The sequence below is a fragment of the Daktulosphaira vitifoliae genome, unplaced genomic scaffold (assembly GCF_025091365.1).
Source record: "Daktulosphaira vitifoliae isolate Bord-2020 unplaced genomic scaffold, ASM2509136v1 Scaffold_1, whole genome shotgun sequence".
In the NCBI taxonomy this organism is placed as follows: Eukaryota; Metazoa; Arthropoda; class Insecta; order Hemiptera; family Phylloxeridae; genus Daktulosphaira; species Daktulosphaira vitifoliae.
Window position 1 is genome coordinate 4,905,574 of NW_026099572.1, and position 20,201 is coordinate 4,925,774.

Consider the following 20,201-nt stretch of genomic DNA (forward strand, 5'->3'; position numbering starts at 1 on the left):
TATTTTATTTTAAAATATTTTATTAGGGGAATAAACTGACTTTCATGAAGTTTATATAATATCATTGACATAGAATAAAGTTCATAAGACATATGAAATTATACTTATTAAAATTTTTTTACTTTTTTATAGTCGAAAAAGTAATTTTTAAATTTGAGTTAGCTTAAATAGCCAATTTTATCATGCAACAAAAAGCAACGAACAGTCGCCGAATGGGTAACATCTTGATCTTTCACGCCTAGGGTACGAGGTTCACATCCGTCTGTGACTACCAAAATTTTGCATTTTTTTTTTGAGTTAAAATAGAATTTTCAAATCATTTGATATTTATCTCATTTAGATTCAATAATTTCAATAAATATAAAGGATCTTATCACTATAGTCTCCCCTCGTGAGAAGAAATTGATATTCATGTTAATATTATTTTACTATGTGGTTCTTTTTCTGGCTACGATTTATTTTGCCAACCCTCACTAGACCTACTTTTTTCAACGATACGTCAAATGATTCATTTAAGTTTATGATATTTAAGTTAATGATTAGTTTAAGTTATTACTCTTAAAAATCAAAAAAATATTCCTTATTCAAATAAAAAGTAGCTTAACTAGATTTGTCCATACAAACAATTAAAATCATTAATTTTTAATATTCTTAAATTATTTATTGTCGAATTAAATTTGATATGATAAAAGTATTCAACTACAAAAGTAAATAATTTTACTTTATAATTTATTAATTTTTTAACTCTATTTCTGTGTGCTACTACCAGTCTATAATATGCCAAATTTTTTAGTAATATTTTGCTATATAAATCATAAATTTAAAAAAAAAATGATTTTTAGTTTCACCTGAAGTTAACGATGGAGTTTTACAATTATAATTATATTTTTGATAATATGCTCAATTGAGTAAATCTTTTTAACTACTTTGGTTTGATTGGTTCATTTAATTAAAGTAAATTATTAAAATTAATTAAGTTCTGAATATTTCAATTGCAGAATTTTTTTAAACACCAAAAGTTATTAGGATATGATTACTATTCTTTCTATTTCAGTTATCTATTACGATAAAAATGTAAAAAAATCGAATTTTTCTGACAAATGTACTGTAATTAGTAATTATAAAATTTCCAGATTGCATATTAATCTTAAAAATTTCATTTTTTTCAATTTAATAATGTCAATTTCAAACTTGCAAGTTGAACTATAAGTTATGGTAACAAATTCATTTTTTAGCTTCGATGCGAAGCTGAGAAGGTATTTTTCATTAAAACTTTCACTTTAAAAGACAATAAAAAATAGGTTCAAAATGATTACCTTTAACATATTAAAAATCAAAATCAGTATTAATTTAATACAATTTTTTTTGTTCTTAATTATTTTTTTTTATATGTAAATACTTATTTTTTAATAATAAGTAATAATATTAAAACTTAGAAGTAATAAAAAAAGTTTAATTGCACATTTGAAAACATCGCGAAAAGTTTATTTAGAAAAGTATATTTTTTTTTCTGATGAAAGTTCCTTTTGTTTAGTGTATTTATTCATAAATAACAAAATTTTTTTATTAAAAAGTATTGCATCAATTCCTTTAAATTTGTATACGCATTAAAAGTATATGAATATACATCTCCTTTTTATTTTTATAATATCTCCGTAAAAATTACAATATTATATTATTGAATACCACTTTCATACTCAATTTAATTACTGTAATTATTATGTATTCATATATTATAATTATAAATCGGGGTAAAATTAAGGGAATAAGTGTTATTGTTGTTTTTGAAATACTCTACCAATTTCATTTTTTTCTATTTAATGATATCTATTTCAAACTTGCAAGTTGAGTTAAAAGTTATGGTAATAAATTCATATTTTTTTTTTTTAAACTTTCACTTTAAAGGACAAAAAGAAGTTGGTTCAAAATGATTACTTTTAATATATTAAAAATCGATAATAATTTGAAAATAATTAATTATAAAAATTATATAATAGATAATTAAACGAATTACTAATCTGGATATAATTATGGAAATAGGAGTTGATGTTGGGTTGGGTTGGTTACATTTTTAACTTTATAATGCTACAACTCATTGAAAAATGTATGAATCAACGCAATTTTTTTATGAGAAATAATACTTTTTAATAATCCCTTTTTCATTCGACATTCTTTATCATAATCAGGGTATTAATAAGGAACTAGCAGATCATGCAGCTTTTGTAATTATCCACCAATTTCCTAGAATTAAACACTATCTACTGATTTGCATCGAAGCGTTTCTTATGATAGTGATTTTAATCTATACTATAATAAATCTATACTGGACCCAATTATGCAACGTCCCCACTATGCCGCGACTCCACTGTGCTGGTTTTTTTTTGTTAAAACGGACCATTTCCCTTTATATATATACAGGGTGATTTTTTTATCATATCCCCCTCAATTACTTACAGAATAATAATAATTTAAAATTTTTTTTTTATTATTATCTTTAGTTACACATTATTCTTGAATTATTAACTATGTAATACTTTTAAGTTCATCCCTTATGCCTGGTGAGGTTGCCAACTTTGTTTTTTTAAATGGTAACACATATTTTTAATTTAATAAAATGTTTGAGTTCAATAATAAATGGCATTTGAATTTTTAATAATCCCTTTTTCATTCGACATTCTTTATCATAATCAGGGTATTAATAAGGAACTAGCAGATCATGCAGCTTTTGTAATTATCCACCAATTTCCTAGAATTAAACACTATCTACTGATTTGCATCGAAGCGTTTCTTATGATAGTGATTTTAATCTATACTATAATAAATCTATACTGGACCCAATTATGCAACGTCCCCACTATGCCGCGACTCCACTGTGCTGGTTTTTTTTTGTTAAAACGGACCATTTCCCTTTATATATATACAGGGTGATTTTTTTATCATAACCCACTTAATTACTTGCAGAATAATAATAATTTAAACATTTTTTTTTTTTTATTATCTTTAGTTACACATTATTCTTGAATTTTTAACTATGTAATACTTTTTAAGTTCATCCCTTATGCTTTGGAGGGGGGTCAACTTTGTTTTTTTAAATGGTAACACATATTTTTAATTTAATAAAATGTTTGAGTTTTTAATTTAATAGTAAATGGCATTTGAATTTTTAATATAACTTTATTAGCTTATTAGATATAAACATTTAAAGTTTCAAATTTTTGAGTTAATATACATTTATAATACACAAGGGAATACAAATACAGGTAGCTAATTGGTTTTTTATGATATTGCTATCACAGTCTTGGATTGTTTATTATCAATTATGACTATCAATAGATATACTTTTTGTATTGTCAATTAGTGTATTTATAAACTCATAACAATGTACCTTACTATCATTGATAATAACAATGCTGTGTACCTGCTAATATCGATTTCATAAAAAATCAATTAGCTACCTATATTTGTAATCCCTTGCGTATTATACCTATATGTTAACTCAAAAATTTGAAACTTTAAATGTTTATATTTAATAAACAAATAAAGTTTGTTACTTAATCCCAACTACTTGGGGTCGGCCACCCTTAACCTAAACTTCCACTTGACATGATCTCCTACATCCTCAACATGATTTTACTAAATAAAATAAAATAATATTTAATATTAATTTTTTTCGGCATTTTTAAGAGAAACCAAAACTAATCATTTGTGACAGCATATAATTAATGCTTCAACATGTAGTATGACTTAACACTGTTAACATAATGGTAGGTTGAGGATATCACTGATGTAAATATTAATCATTTATATAAACGTTAGAATTTTAAATTTATGCTTTGAATATTTTTTTTTTTGAGATGATAAAAAATGAATAAATAAAGTTTCATTCATATTTTTCATAAGACGTCAGAATTTAGTATTCTGAACTTCACAATTTCTGAATGTGGCTCTATTTATTTTCTATGAATATATTAATGATACATGGATAATTTTAGAACCAGATACTGATAATATATGTTACACTTGTGGAAAAGAACCAGTAACAGTAGACATTGGTTGTATAAATAATCACATGACGGGTAATAATTGTGCTTATAGAGCGATTAATGTCTTACAATTGCCCTATAATTGTCTATACTGTAACAACGGTACCCTTGGTTACAAAAATGTCCGTAAGTATAATTAATTATTTACATAGTTATTATAACAAAATACACACACACACACACACATATACATATATATATATAATTTAATATTATTTGCTAGTATTGATAAATTAAAATGATACAGAATGATTTTTTTATCATAACCCACTCAATTACTTACAGAGTAATAATAATTAAAAAAATTTTTTTTATTATTATCTTTAGTTACACATTATTCTTGAATTATTAACTATGTAATACTTTTAAGTTCATCTCTTATACCTTGTAAGGACGTCAACTTTGTTTTTTTAAATGGAAACACATATTTTTAATTTAATAAAATGTTTGAATTTTTAATTTAATAGTAAATAGCATTTGAATTATTAACATAACATTATTTGTTTATTAGATATAAACATTTAAAGTTTCAAATTTTTGAGTTAACATATAGGTATGATCACACGGGAGTACAAATACAGGTAGCTAATTGGTTTTTTATGATATTGCTATCACAGTCTGGATTTTATAACATCGATATTAGCAGGTACACAGCATTGTTATTATCAATTGTAGTAAGGCACATTGTTATGAGTTTATAAAACACTAACTGACAATACAGAAAGTATATCTATTGATAATCATAATTGATAATAAACAATCCGTGACTGAGACAGCAATGTCATAAAAATCCAATTAGCTACCTGTATTTACAATCCCATGTGTATTATACATTTATATTAACTCAAAAATTTTGAAACTTTAAATGTTTATATCTAATAAGCTAATAAAGTTATATTAAAAATTCAAATGCCATTTACTATTAAATTAAAAACTCAAACATTTTATTAAATTAAAAATATGTGTTACCATTTAAAAAAACAAAGTTGACCCCCCTCCAAAGCATAAGGGATGAACTTAAAAAGTATTACATAGTTAAAAATTCAAGAATAATGTGTAACTAAAGATAATAAAAAAAAAAAAATGTTTAAATTATTATTATTCTGCAAGTAATTAAGTGGGTTATGATAAAAAAATCACCCTGTATATAGTTAGATACTCATCGGTCTAATGTGCTGTCGAGGAATTGTATATTGTGACTACTTATGCTATCGTTGTGCTACACCGATTTGTTGTCAGTTCTGTCAATTCTGGATTGTCGCCACCATCTTAACTCGTTTTAGCTATAAGCTCTATGACGCTTATAAGCCCCTATTTTTGTACTTGTTTGTAGTAAAAATGAAATATCACTTGTGCGGTTGTCGCACCCTTGTGTGCTCTCAGTATATCATCTTTGGGTCTATTTTTTTCTTAGATACATTATAGTACCGTTTACGGCATATTGTACACTAGGGTGGCTCTTAATTTTCAAAGTTTTTTTTTTTGCCCGGACGCCCCCTAGAATTGTTCTATAGGTTAAAAAAATACATTTTGTGAAGTTTCGTGATTGTCCAATGATTTTTTCCCGTGCCGCAGAAGGGTTGAAATTTAATAAATTGGGGTAAAAATTAGTTTTTTACGTATAACTTGTTAAATTTTACTTGAATCAAAAAAATTTACTGAATAAAATTTGTTTAAAAATGTATTTCCTATAAAATATGTTATATTATTTTTTACTCTATATTGCATATTTAATTGAATAATCAATAAAACACATAAATACACTGATTTTTACCGATTCTAATTTTTTGCGTAATTCAGTTTTTATTAGCATAATCGACAAATTTTTACAAAATCTATATAAATTATAAAATTTAGATGTAAAAATTATGCACAAATATTGTTTAGTAAAATATTTTCTAATTCTAAATCTTGGTCTTATAACATACAACTGATTAAAACATATAATATAAAACTAATAAATAATAAAAATAAACTTTAATTATAAAAAAAACACAACTAAAAAAATATTATAGAAATTTATTATTAAATAATCATCATTATTTCATTAATGTGTTTTTTTTTGCATCAGGAAAATGTTTTCTATAATCTGCGACAACTTGAAGCAAGTATTGCTTTTGGTCTTCTTTTTTAGTAATTATCGAGTTATACTCTTCAATTAATTTCACTGATCTTTCTGCAGTATCGTTTACAACTTTTAAACTTCGCACTATTTCTTGACAGTCTAGATAATCTATATTTAAATTCCATCGTTCGGGATCTTCGCTTAAAAAACTAGTTTTCATATCAAAACGTTTAAAAAAAATTTTTGAGTTTGCATTAATAACTTTTCAATAGTTTTATTTACAAAATGTTTTATATTTCTTGGCGGATTAATTTTTTTTAAGTTTTCACATTCATTAGTTTGTAATGATTTTACCATAAGTCTTTTTATTTCGACAGGTATTTTATCATCAAAAAATGCCATTGAGGCATTTTCAGGCGCAAGATACCATAAGTGGTTGCTAAATTTCTTAAGTGCTATTAAACCTACGGCATCGTCAATTTTTATGTATTCATAAAGATTTTTCATGCATTCTAAGTCCATACGAGGAGCTTCAATAGAATTATTTGCAGAAAACCAGTATTTTAAATAAATTCTTACTAAAAATATACAAACATCACGAACACCAACCCGTTCGTCATTTGTTAGCTCGAAAGACTCTCGAAAAAGAAAAATTTTTAAACAATAAATGGCTTTTGCCATCCATCTGGCGTGATGATAAGCTCCAGGAGATCTAATAGAAATATTTGTATAATGATCACCGCCAAGAAAAATAATTGCCAAATTAAGAAGTTCTCTATAGTCTTCTCTTGGTTGACTAATTTTTATTTTTTCCGTTAGAAACGAAATTAATTCATTTTCTAAACCGTTTAATTGTGTTTTAACCGTAATATCTTCTAAACCTGGATTTATTGTACAGTTTTTAATCTGTGGCCAACTTTTTTGAAATTTTTTAAACAGTGGTATATTTGGTCCACTAAATAAAGTAATTTTTTGATCAAATACACTTCTTAAAACTATTTCAAATATGTGGTGCCTACATGGTAAGTATAAAAGGTCCCTTTCGAGGTATTGCTCTAAAATAATACAAGCACCTTGTAATCTCCCCATATTAGAGGCTGTTGTGTCGCAACAAATAGCCTGAACTTTATTTTCAATATCCCATTCTACTAATAAACTATGAATTGCTGAAGCTTGTTCTCTTCCTGTACTTGATTTAATAAAAGGAACGCCAAGAAGTTGCTCATTACCATTGAAACTTATAAGTACAGGTAGCCTATCAATTTTTACATTACTAGTTAGTGATGGCAATAATTTGCCATCGAAATGAACAGTAACTGATCTAATATTTTTTTCATGAAACTTCTCAAAAATTTTTTGTGCGTGTTCGGTCCTTAGAAGTTCACGACAACGGTGAATAGAAGTTCGGTTAATAACCAACTCACTAGGATCTAAATTTAGAGCCTCTATAGTTGCTATTAACAAGTGTACGGCATCTCTATCACTTACCTTACATTTGTCAAAAGCGGCAACAAGTTTTGATGTAATAAACTGTCGTTTGCCTCTTTTTCTTTTTGAACAGGATGGTCCAGGTTCATTTTCATCATTGAAATTAGATTCGGAAACATCACAAGACATGTTGGCTTCTTCATTACTACTTATACTACTTGTACTACTGTCTAAAATAGCTACCTCATCTAAAAAAAAAACTTGCTGTTATTTAATTTATGAACAAATGAAATATTAATAATAAAATACTTACTGGACATAAATTGAGATTTTTGAAGTTTCAAATCTCTTTGTTCTTTCAAAATTTTTTGTGTTAGTTCATGTTTTTCCTGTAAATATAAGTTATAATCTGAACTAGCCATGCAACCTTTTCTTTCCTTATCTCGTTGACAGATCAAAAATAATTTATCTTCTTCAATAGTCATCATTTCCATGGCATTTGCATGTGAAATATCGAACAATTCGTTAAATTTTCCAATGAAATCCTTTTCCTTATTTTCGTGGTTCAACGATGTCCTTTTAGAGCTTTTGTTCAAATTTCTCCATTCTGAATACAGTGACTCCAATTTGTCGATGCTCCTTTGAAATTTTCTGACTGGTATTCTTCCTTTCTCCCAGAATACTTCAACTTCTTTAATAACCAAATGAGCACTGGTTCGTAAGTTTAATTTTACTTTCCTCATATTGTAAAAAAGTACCCTTAATACTTGAATATTTGATGGCAACTTTGATCCGACAATTTGATTTTCATCATAATTAATTAAGTAAATTTTGTCCCTTGATCTAGTGTCCATTATTAAAAGAATTACACAATAAAAAAACTCTAACAGATTTAGAACTAAAACTAGAAATAGCAATTTTAATAAAATTGTATAAGAGATATCTCAATAACAGTAAAATAGTGTTATCGTAATAAACGAAACGATTTCAACATATGCTTTAGTTCAGTATAAGATGACAGAACAAAGTCCACATTTATACAAACAGCTTGATGTAAAAAAATTCCCAAACTAGATTAAAATCATAATGTTAGTGATTGATTTTTAAACCACTTTTACGCTGTACAATGTACATATTCGTAGGAAAGACTTAGATTTAGAATTAGAAAATATTTTACTAAACAATATTTGTGCATAATTTTTACATCTAAATTTTATAATTTATATAGATTTTGTAAAAATTTGTCGATTATGCTAATAAAGACTGAATTACGCAAAAAATTAGAATCGGTAAAAATCGGCGTATTTATGTGTTTTATTGATTATTCAATTAAATATGCAATATAGAGTAAAAAATAATATAACATATTTTATAGGAAATACATTTTTAAACAAATTTTATTCAGTAAATTTTTTTGATTCAAGTAAAATTTAACAAGTTATACGTAAAAAACTAATTTTTACCCCAATTTATTAAATTTCAACCCTTCTGCGGCACGGGAAAAAATCATTGGACAATCACGAAACTTCACAAAATGTATTTTTTTAACCTATAGAACAATTCTAGGGGGCGTCCTGATTGAATTTAATAAAAAAAAAATTGACCTATGTAGATAAGGACCACCCTATTGTACACGTTGGTCATTTAATTGTATTTGATTTCAATTGTTCCATTTAATATTAAACATTATCATCAGCGTTACAATTAGCCGACAAGTATAAATTGCTGCTGTAATTGCGGCTGAATGTGATAAGTTTTTTTGTAACTGTTTATGTTATTATTGATTTTTACTGTACTTATAAATATTCTAATTGTTAAAGGGTTAACACCCGTATATTATACATAAATAAATAAATAATGCCTGTTTGTCTTCATTTTAAGATTTATTCACATTAGTAATTTATTATTTTTTTAAGACAAAACAAAACAATGGACGTTAACGAACCCGCATGAGTAACACTGAGCACTGCATTCATCCTTTTATATACATATAATTTAATATTATTTGCCAGTATTGATAAATTAAAATGATATATATTTTATTATTCAAACGAAAATATTTTATTTATTTATTTTACCATTATACAGAGTGATTCACTTATCATGAAACACTTAATTGATCGAAAAATAGAAATAGTATTAATAGTTTCTTTATTTATTTCTTTTAGTTAAATGATTTTCTCAATTTTTCAGTCATAAGGTTTTTTTATGTTTATCTTCTGTACATTATAAGGTTGTCAAATTTAATTTTCAGGCTCTAACATAGATTTAAATATGTCATTAACCTCCGAAATTACTCTGTATAGTAGCCATGAGATTAATGTGGCTAAGATATATAGGTTAAGATAGGTTGACCTACAAAGAGTCACTTTTTTAACGCTAGATACTCCATTTCACTTAAAATAATATTTTTGGGGGGTTCTGTTAGTTACATATATAACTCCATTTATCTGCTATAAAATAGTTGTATGTACATCCAGTACAGTAGAAACCGTTGATATGTGTAGAAGTAATATATATATATATATTAATTAACTATATTTTTTAAAGAAGATATCACCTTGGCTAAAAAATCATGAAAGAAATCTAATATGTTGCAAACTGAATTGAAATTCATTAGCATACGGTTAACCGGTGAAAAATTATTATAATTTTACTTAGGCAAAGAAATGTAGATTATTGAAATATTACAAGAGATATGATCACGTATATGTGATCGTATCATCGACAAATCATTTTCTTAAATACATCAATTTCTATTTTATAAACATTTAAATATTTATGTTGTCATTATGCTGGTCTTGAGTGATATTATAAATTAGACTATGAACAATAATTATAATGTAATTATAAAACTTTTAATACTTTTTCATTAATAATCTTAAAAATATTTTTTTTAGACGAACCTAAAATTTCTTCAAGTAAGTGCATACATGTTTTATAAATAATTTTTAACTCGTAAACAAATTTATCTTTATACTTAGTGCAACGTTAAAGTGAATTGTAACATTTAATAAACCACACTATCAGAAATAATTTTAAAAGTTTTCAACAACGAAAAGTGTTATATTATTTTTTAAAAATTGTCAATTAATACAATGAATCTTTTGACAAATATATTCGTTATTGAAAAATCATTATTCAATTATTGAATTTTCTTTAAAATGATTTTTTTAGATCTTTAACAAATATCGTCTAAAGCTTTGCGTTAATAAGCACTTGCTAATTTTTTCTCGTAATTAAAAGACCGAAAATGGCACATGTCTGTTTTAGAAGATACAATAAAACTAATTAAAAATTGTTGAATATAATTTTGCACAATTTTTATACTAATAATTAGTATTCTATTTGTATGAAATTGTGGGCTAAAAATTAAAATTTGTACAATGTTCGTTTATTACACATTATCATTTTTCTAATATAGGCCTGTAGAAACGTTTTCCCAGACCCCGAATTTTTAAAAATATAGTTGAATTTATAATAAATAACATAGAAAGTATTTTTCTTGAAGTCATAATTATGACACAGTACTGTTTAGAAACTAATAAGGGCGAGTGAAGGACATTTTTGTAAATATATAATAAACCAAAACTAAAAATCCAGCACAGGAGGGTTTTATTAAATTTGATATTAGTTTTCACTTCGAAAACAAATTAAAGTCTGAAATTTTTATTGATTCGTCGTTATGAATAAAATTATTCATTTAAGTCTTATTACAAAAGCCATATGCGCAGTTTCAGCAACATTTTTGGAAGGAATCATTATATGTAATTTTTCACCGGCGGTTCATTTATTTTTAAATTACTTTTTAAATATAAATAATTAAAACAAATATTTTGATATTTTTGAGTGAAATTTTATTAGTAAAAGAGGTTGACTCCTAAAACCTTCTTACAAAGTAATTATTTAATATTTTTAAAAAGCAGGTGAAGATGAAATATGTTTGTGTAAATCTGAACATGTCAGTCATTTATTGATGCCTTGTAATCATCACATTGGAACTTTGTGTTCACTCTATTTACGAAGCAATTCTAAGGACTGTTTTTTATGTGGAGCGATAGTTGATGAATGTATATCTATAAGTATGTTTTTTTTCTATTATATTCAAATTTTAAAGTAAAATCAAAAAAATTTTTTTTTTTTTTTAATAAAAATACAAATAAGCAATTGTTCACTTAATAATTCAGTTATTTTTAGGTTATTCGAACAGACAAGTTGACTTATATGATGTACCGAAGAATTGTTGTTAGACTTAATATAATAATGACAATTTATTTATAATATTTTTAGGGAGCTCTTGACTTGAAAAATTTGTGTTTTTTTTAAATGAAATTGCAATTATTTATCATAATACATATAATCTCATAGTAAAAAGTATACTTTGAGTATATTTTTGAAAAACATATTAACTCCTAATTAAAAGTTCTATTTCTGAAAATATAGTTTAAATTGAAATTATAAATTATTTAATTTTAAAATGTAGAATAAAAATGTTTAAAAAATGGGGCGTGTTGATGCACAAGTTGTGAAAAATGGCACACGTTAAATGACCTCCTAAAGTATAGGTGAAGGTACAGCTTGGACTTAAAAACTACGTGTTAAGCTAAGTTTAGTCATTAAAGTAAAGCCTAACGTACCATCCCATATTTAATATAAGTTGGACTTAAATAATAAATTCGTGAATATCTATATCTAATGAATAATTATATTAATTTATTAATTTTTTAAAATAAAAATATGTTGTAAAGAGTAATACATAAATCAATAATCTAACTAAATATAAACTAAATTACATTTTTTCAGTCATAAAATTGTTGACTATAAATTTCATATTATATCTATATTTAGTAGGGTTGTCTACGTTATAATTTTGGATATAGATATCTTACTGGATTTCATCGATAGTAAATCACAATTTATTATTATCGTATGAAAAAATATCGATATCGAAAAATAAAAGTTATGTACAAAAATTAAATTTAATATTTAAATGTTATCACCATTTTTACACCGTTAAATTACCATTGTTGTAAAAATTAGACTATTACTAACCAAATCAGATAACGATATTAATATGAAACAAATTTATATTAGTTATATCTCATAATGATAATCAAATATTTTCAAATTACTTTATATTATGAAGAAATAAGTTATTTTTTTGTTACAAGACTTCTACATTTTATTTTGGTTATATTAAATGGATGAAATTGTTCTTTATTGAATAATAGCGAGAGGTGACAAAAAGTTGTTTATATAAATAAATTTACTGGTCTACAAGGAATTTTCGTCTAAAACCAAAATATAATTTTCTAAACACATTTTTGCACCGATTTCAAATCTGTAATTAGAGATTCGCATATGGCTTAAATAATAACAATGTCCTTCTAATTAATATAGCAAATATTTGTGTTTGATTATTAGGATACGTATGAATAATTAATAAATAAATTTGTATTAAAAAAATACTTAACAAACATAATGTATTAAATTCAGTATATCAATATAAATAATTATTGAATATTTAATAAATTAAATAAAATAATTCTCAACTTATTTAAATAGAGAAAATCACTTGAAATTAATAAATTTAACATTATGAATACCTTATCAATTTTTAATCATAATGAATTTTAAAGAAATAAGTTATCAATTAAAAATAATTTTTTTGTTCATTTTTCGATAATTTTTATTTTAAACAATGAAAATAATTATTTTACTAAATAATGTTAAAGTAAGTAAACCATAAAATAAAATTTAATTATTTTATTGATCATTATATCATATAATTTTATCGATATATAACAGTGGCGGCACTGTTTATAGGGACACTGTTATCACTGTTGTAATTTATATAATCATATAGATTTAATGTGTAAAACCTATGGTAACATTTTTAATAATTAATAATTATTTTTATTTTATATAATTTAAAGAGTATACAGTAATAAGTTTTAAATTATCGATTCTTTATTGTTTATTTTTTATGTGTGTATTTGTTATACAATTTAGTATTAATAAAAAACTTTATTGTAGAATCGATCAACTTATTATTGAACAAAATTACAGATATATATTTTTAATTACTTAACTCATGCAACTTATGTTTGTCGAATATCATTGCTTCATATATACCATAGAATTAATAATACAAATCAATAAAAACAAATACGTTATTTTCTTCAAGTTTATTAAAATATTTATTGATATTTCAAAAAAAAAAAAAATCGAAAAAAATCAGTATCACAGGCGGGTGGTTCGAATCTTGTACACCAGGCGTGAAAGACATAAGTGTTACCGTCTCAGCATCCGTACGCTGAATTAGTCACTTAAAAAAAATGATAAATTAGCAAGGTTGAATTTTAAAGTTATTTTTCTCGACATCAAAAGTATAAAAAAATTAAAATATGATTAACTTTTTTGCTGTGTCAATTAGATTTATATAATATTTATGAAAATCAGAGTACTCCCCATTGTAAGATATTTTAGAGTAAAATAAAATACAAAACCAAGAATTTTAACACAAAAATAACATATATACGGTAGCTATTTTCCCCATGAAGACAACGTAAAGTTCTAATTTTTTTTTTTTCATACTTAAGTATAATACATAATCTTTAATTAAAGATTATAGAAAAGTGTCAGTATTTCTGGAACATTTTGAAAATTAAGTTGAAAAGTTCTACTTTCTATACGTATATTTAAAATTTGAACCCTCACTGTATAAAGGGATATGCTCCTATTTAGAAAAAGTTATGTTGCATAAATTAAGTATATAAACACTATCTTTCATAAAAAAATTGTATTGATCCATACATTTTTCAAAAACTACTATAAAAAATTTAAAGTTATAACATAAAATTGAGAATTTCAAGACAAAATTAGCATACGGTAGCCATTTTACCATGAAGTCAAAATAAAGTCCGAAATTTTTTAGCTTCGATGCTATTACTGTGTAATATATGTATTACTGTGTGTTTTTATTTATTTATTTTTTTTTTTTGTGTCTGTTACCATTTTTTCACAGTTCTCGTCGAACCGATTTCTTTCAACGATACGTCAAAATATCACAAATTGTATGTAGTTGAAGACATTACCCTCAAAAATTGAAAAAATTTCCATTGTTCACCGTAAATTGGGGAAACCTACAAAAAAATTACAAGTTTAAAAATCTCTCATTTTTGTCATTTTTTTTTTACTTAAAACTGCCATAACTTTCTTAAAAATGAACAAATCAATATCATTTTTTTAAATGATACATGAGATAATTAACTATTATCTTGTATATTTTTTTTATAAATTTTATCCTTTATCTGGCCACAGGGGGGATATAAAATGACAACTTTTACACAAAAAATTACCTTTTTCAACTTAATTTTGAAAGTGTATCGGAAATACTGACACTTTTATATATATCTTAAATTAAAGCTAATGTAATGTACTTTATTATGAAAAAAAAACAATTTCAGACATTATTTTGTTTTCATGGTGAAAACAGACATCAAAATTAGTAATAAAACATACGATAATTGTAAATAATTTTTTTTTTCATATTTTTAACTTTATAATGCTATAACTTTTTGAAAAATGTATGAATTTTATTATTGTTTATTTTAAACAATTATTTTATAATAAGTGCTATTTATATAGTTCTCTCATTAGACATACTGTTTTTTAATTGGATTATTATCCTTTATACCGAGCTGGAAAAACCTAAAAATTTTTAAAAATTAAAAGAACTTATTCAGTTTATTTTCAATTAAAATATATTTATTGATTATACATACGTAATCTAATAATCAAACATGTATATGTCTTATATTAATTTTTAGTAAATTTTTTTTATTATTTAGACCATATGTAAAACGCTAATAGCAGAATTGAAATCGGCTTAATAATGTGTTTAGAAAAGTATATTTTGGTCTTGTATGAAAATTACTTGTAAACTAATAAATTTAATTATAAATAATAGACAATTTTTTTTTTTAAGTATTGTACCAAGACTTTTAATTTTTATTTTATTTTATTTTAATATGTTTGTCATAGAAATAATAAAATATACTCATTTATAATTTTTTATAATTTCTCCGTAAAAATTACAATACGAAATTATTAAATATCAATTTCATACTATATTTAATTGCTGTAATAAATATTTATACATTTTTTTTTTTGTTTATGAGATATAGACATTTAATTTTTTTAATTTTTGAGTTAATATACATGTATAATACACAAAGTGTGTACAAATACAAATAGCTAATTGGTTTTTTTATAACATCGATATTCGCTGGTACTTAGAATTTATTATTAATGGTAATAAGGCATATTGTTATGAGTTTATAAATATATAAACTGGCAATATAAAAAGTATATCTTTTGATAGACATAATTTATAAAAAACACTCCTTGAATGTGACAGCGATGTCATAAAAAACCAATTCTTCTAACTTTTTCGTTAACCAAAATGCAGGTTTTTGGTTTATCTGCTTGTTTACCTTAATCTGATTACAATTTATCCATAGTTCTTGAATGTGTACTATTTGTAAAGGCGTTGTATGCCTCACAGTTAGAGTTCTTAGTAATATACTACTAGTCCTCTGTATGTGATCTAGGTTTATTTGCGTAAATGGAGATTTTTTTTTTATTAAATTTTGCATTTTAAAATTATTTTCTAATTTAAGTATTAAATTTTAGAAGAATTTCACAAAAGAGAAATGGAAAACATAGAAAAAGCCAGAAAGACTGAAGAAGCCAAAAAAAATAAAAAATATAGAGCTCTAAAAATGTTTTTATGTAATACATATGGAGAATCATCGAGTCATGATGATTAATATGATTCCTTTGATTTATTTAAAAGGACAACAATGAATATTTCTACAGAATAATAAATCACGGAAATATTTTTATGATTTATTTTTAATTCAAAATTCTAATGATAATAACTATACATTTTCTTTTATTATAAAGTGATAATTGTAGTAATAATAAACATATAAAACAAATTTGTGATATTAAAGAAAAATGTTAATACTCAATTAATAAAAAAACATTTATAACTACTATTTACATTCAATATTTTTTCTGATACTGCTCTTTGACGAATATTATGTAAATAACCAATAAATTACCATTTTTGTTCAATTTTCAACCCGAATAAGTGAAAATCGTATGATCCACCTGAAATGTATTTTGATTCAATTTTACTGTTCGGAAATATTTTTAATGATTTTATTTTATTGTTTAATTGTCTATAGGTAGTTAAATTACTAAATCTTATGCAATAGAATTCAAAATATTTTTAATTAATAATGTAAAGCCAAAGATTTTCTAAATGAAAAAATTAAGACCACCCTACAGATAATTCTACGAGCAAACAAGTCTGTTAATATTTGAATTTTTCATTGTATTAATGTGAAATTTTTTTTTGCGGTGAGTCAGATTGGCTGTTGACGTAACGTCTCTTTTCAGTGGTCTCGGCAATTTTCTCTCTCTCTCATCACACTGAACTCATATACTTGTAGCGTATGCGTAGGTGCCCATTAGAGGGAAGTGCAAGGAGATTTGGTTGGGAGGAATATCTTTATGGCCACAGGGTAGCGTATTGTGACTGTTTGTTATTTGATACTGCTTGTCATCCTTAAATTCTAATGCAATTTTATTTATGTTTATGGTGAATAATTTATGTTTGTATGAACGAAAAACATACATGCTACGTAAAATTTTAAGATCGTGAAAACTTATACAATAAAAATAGTCATTTTCACTTATTGTTAGTTACACATTAATGTGAGGTGACGCGATATATTTAATTTAATATGAAAACACGGGAAGTGAGGGAGAGCAGGTCAGTCGATCACATCATACACGTTTGTGTTTGTCACCATAGGTATGACGCTGACTCAACGCAATTTATTTTCATTTTTCTGTAGCCGTCTAGTAGACCGGAGATTTCGAGTTTTTTTTAATATACGCCGCGACCTTCAATGTGTTTTTTCCCACTAAAAAACCACCACCTTCGTAACGGTACGGCGGCGCTGCTGTTTAGACCGGTCCCTGCAACGTATGGCTTTGAAAACTAATTCATTCTCGCTCAATTAGTCGTCCGTTTCGGTTATATCGACGCCAGGTTTTTTGGGTCGAGTATTGCCTTGTCGCCACATTGTTCAATTTGAGTTGCTCAACGGCTTGCTTTATGTTACGGTGTTTTTTTTGTTGCCTTCCCTGCATCTGAAGTGTTACAGTGTTCATCACCTTCAAACGGCAGTGGGTAATTACTAAGAATTTTTTATTGTTTATTTAACGGATTTACAGTCCACATAATATACAGGGTGGCCCACCACTCACTGACAACTTAAATAACTTTTGATCCAGTTAATATTTTTAGCTGATTTTTTTTTTAAATAATAGTTATACGTTAGGTCTATAGCTATATCTCAATAATTAATTTTTTTACATTTTATTAAAAATATTAATTATTTTTAAATTTTAAATAAAATGTAAAAAAAAAATCTAAGATAGCTATTTTGTAGAGTAGAATTTAAGAAAAATTTTAGTAAAAAAATATCTTATTAATATTCAGTAGTAAATATTCTGTAGCGTTTTGAAGTTTGTGAAAATTTGAATTTTCATGTACTATTTTACGGTATTAAACATTGAAATACGTATTGAGAAAAGGACAGAAGAAAACGCTATCTTTTCATGATTACTGTGTATACATATGATGATAGTGTGTATACATTACAAACTTGGCATAAATACCATGATAAGAAATTAGATAAGGCAATTATTACTTATCACTCTCATTCAAAAGTATATTGAAAAGATAGCGTTTTCTTCTGTCCTTTTCTCAATACGTATTTCAATGTTTAATACCGTAAAATAGTACATGAAAATTCAAATTTTCACAAACTTCAAAACGCTACAGAATATTTACTACTGAATATTAATAAGATATTTTTTTACTAAAATTTTTCTTAAATTCTACTCTACAAAATAGCTATCTTAGATTTTTTTTTTACATTTTATTTAAAATTTAAAAATAATTAATATTTTTAATAAAATGTAAAAAAATTAATTATTGAGATATAGCTATAGACCTAACGTATAACTATTATTTAAAAAAAAAATCAACTAAAAATATTAACTGGATCAAAAGTTATTTAAGTTGTCAGTGAGTGATGGGCCACTCTGTATGTATTAGTTATAAAAAAGGGGATATATGTTATTTATTTCATTAGTAATTTGTGCTAATTTCATTTATCATTGGTTCTTGTTATTTTTTTATCGTAACGGAAAATATCATATTGTGATTATTATATATATGTTGTTTTTCTTTCTATCTAGTATATTGTAAGGCTCAATTTCCACATTTTTATATTGTCCTTTCCTTCCGCTAAGGCAAGGCCAAAATACGTATGCTCAATTGTATTTATTAAACAAACTAAATGGTTACAAAATCGCAAATTGCCGATACTAAAGAAAATATTGCTGGCATTGCACAGTTTCATTTAATACCCTTTTTTTAATCCCTTATTTTTTTCCCCACATCTTTACCACACCGCATCATGTATGTTTTACTGCATATTCCAATATATTTGTTTAAAATTTTACTTCCCATTTCATCTTTATGAGTCCTATAACTTTTTTGTTAACAAGCGGTATACCATACACGTTGTTGGGCTCATAGTTTGACGCATCGAATTTTTCTATATTTTTTTTGACATCATCGTACACATCTACTGTTTGTATTTCGTAAAATAGAGAGTCAGTATCCGTGTACAACAACTTACACTTATTTCCATACATTTTTTTCATAAAATTATAGTGGAAATCGTATATGATAGTTTTGGAAAATTTCAATACTGAAAAATCAACGTAAGTCGATCTATCATATACGATTTCAAAATTTTAGCTTCGATGCGAATCTGCGAAAGTATTGGCTTTACTAAGATGTGTTTTAAATATTTTTTTGCAGAGTAAATTTGTTTTAAATTAATTAAGTATTATTAATTAATAATGTATAAGTATTCATTATTTAAGAATAAAAATATTTTTAATGTTTTTTAAATAACAAATACACTAAAAATAAACAAATTTTGCTTAAATCTAATATTTAATTATTATAGACGCTAACGTGGCTCAAGTAAAATTTTATTCCATCATATGTGATTTATAAGTAATAAGTGTTCAATATTAAGACTCAACATTTGTTTTGATTCTGTTATTGTTGATAAATTATATTGTTCCTATGGGAACAATAGAAATCCTATCACTTACTTTTTAAAAATGTTTATGTTGCTTCCAAAAGATAAAGTTAATATCTTACAAAAACTTATGGAACGGAAAAAAAATCACATAATAACTTATATAATAAACATAATAAACAATGAATATCAAAAAGAAAAAAATATATTGAGCAATAAGATTATTTTGAGAAAAACTGAATGACTAACATTTTATCATTCATTGGGTAAATTGTTAGAATCAAATAATAATTATTTGATTGTAAATTAATTATATAACTTTATAAAACTAAAAAATATAAAAATATAGTTTAAAAAAACTAAAAAACACGCTTTTAAAGCACATCGTACTAAAAAGTTAAAAATAATTTTTAAAATAATTATGAACAAAAAATACTAGTATTATTGTGATAAAAGCGT

At 24.8% G+C, this 20,201-nt stretch overlaps 2 protein-coding genes and 1 long non-coding RNA gene across 5 annotated transcripts in view; 1 reads left to right on the forward strand and 2 right to left on the reverse strand.

Moving 5' to 3' along the window:
- Window positions 1-16,599, forward strand: part of LOC126895928 (uncharacterized) — a 42,425-nt gene extending 25,826 nt beyond the window's left edge. Inside the window, exons 5-8 of one of the 3 annotated variants that reach the window (XM_050668269.1) lie at window positions 3,993-4,169; window positions 10,437-10,457; window positions 11,460-11,618; window positions 16,234-16,599. In XM_050668269.1, the coding sequence (XP_050524226.1) occupies window positions 3,993-4,169; window positions 10,437-10,457; window positions 11,460-11,618; window positions 16,234-16,370 (494 nt within the window). In that variant the 3' untranslated portion in view covers window positions 16,371-16,599. Of the gene's footprint in view, window positions 1-3,992; window positions 4,170-10,436; window positions 10,458-11,459; window positions 11,619-11,733; window positions 11,863-16,233 lie in introns of those variants that run through there. The other 2 variants (XM_050668270.1, XM_050668271.1) reach the window with 2 other exon arrangements.
- On the reverse strand, window positions 7,469-8,378 carry LOC126895930 (uncharacterized). Its single transcript, XM_050668273.1, has 3 exons — window positions 7,850-8,378; window positions 7,597-7,784; window positions 7,469-7,538 (listed from the first exon to the last, which is right to left on the reverse strand). Exons 1-3 carry the CDS (start codon window positions 8,277-8,279, stop codon window positions 7,482-7,484), a joined length of 675 nt encoding a protein of 224 aa, XP_050524230.1. The 5' UTR covers window positions 8,280-8,378; the 3' UTR covers window positions 7,469-7,481.
- Window positions 16,436-20,201, reverse strand: part of LOC126895936 (uncharacterized) — an 11,267-nt gene continuing 7,501 nt past the window's right edge. Inside the window, exon 6 of the long non-coding RNA XR_007701741.1 lies at window positions 16,436-16,716. This is a non-coding gene — a long non-coding RNA (uncharacterized LOC126895936). The remainder of the gene's footprint in view (window positions 16,717-20,201) is intronic.

Coding starts and splice junctions, on each gene's coding strand:
- LOC126895930 (XM_050668273.1), bottom strand. CDS start 8,279: ATGAGGAAAGTAAAATTAAACTTACGAACCAGTGCTCATTTGGTTATT. Junction 7,785..7,849: donor AAAATCTCAATTTATGTCCA/GTAAGTATTTTA, acceptor TTTTTTTTTTAG/ATGAGGTAGCTATTTTAGAC. Junction 7,539..7,596: donor CCGCTTTTGACAAATGTAAG/GTAAGTGATAGA, acceptor CTCTAAATTTAG/ATCCTAGTGAGTTGGTTATT.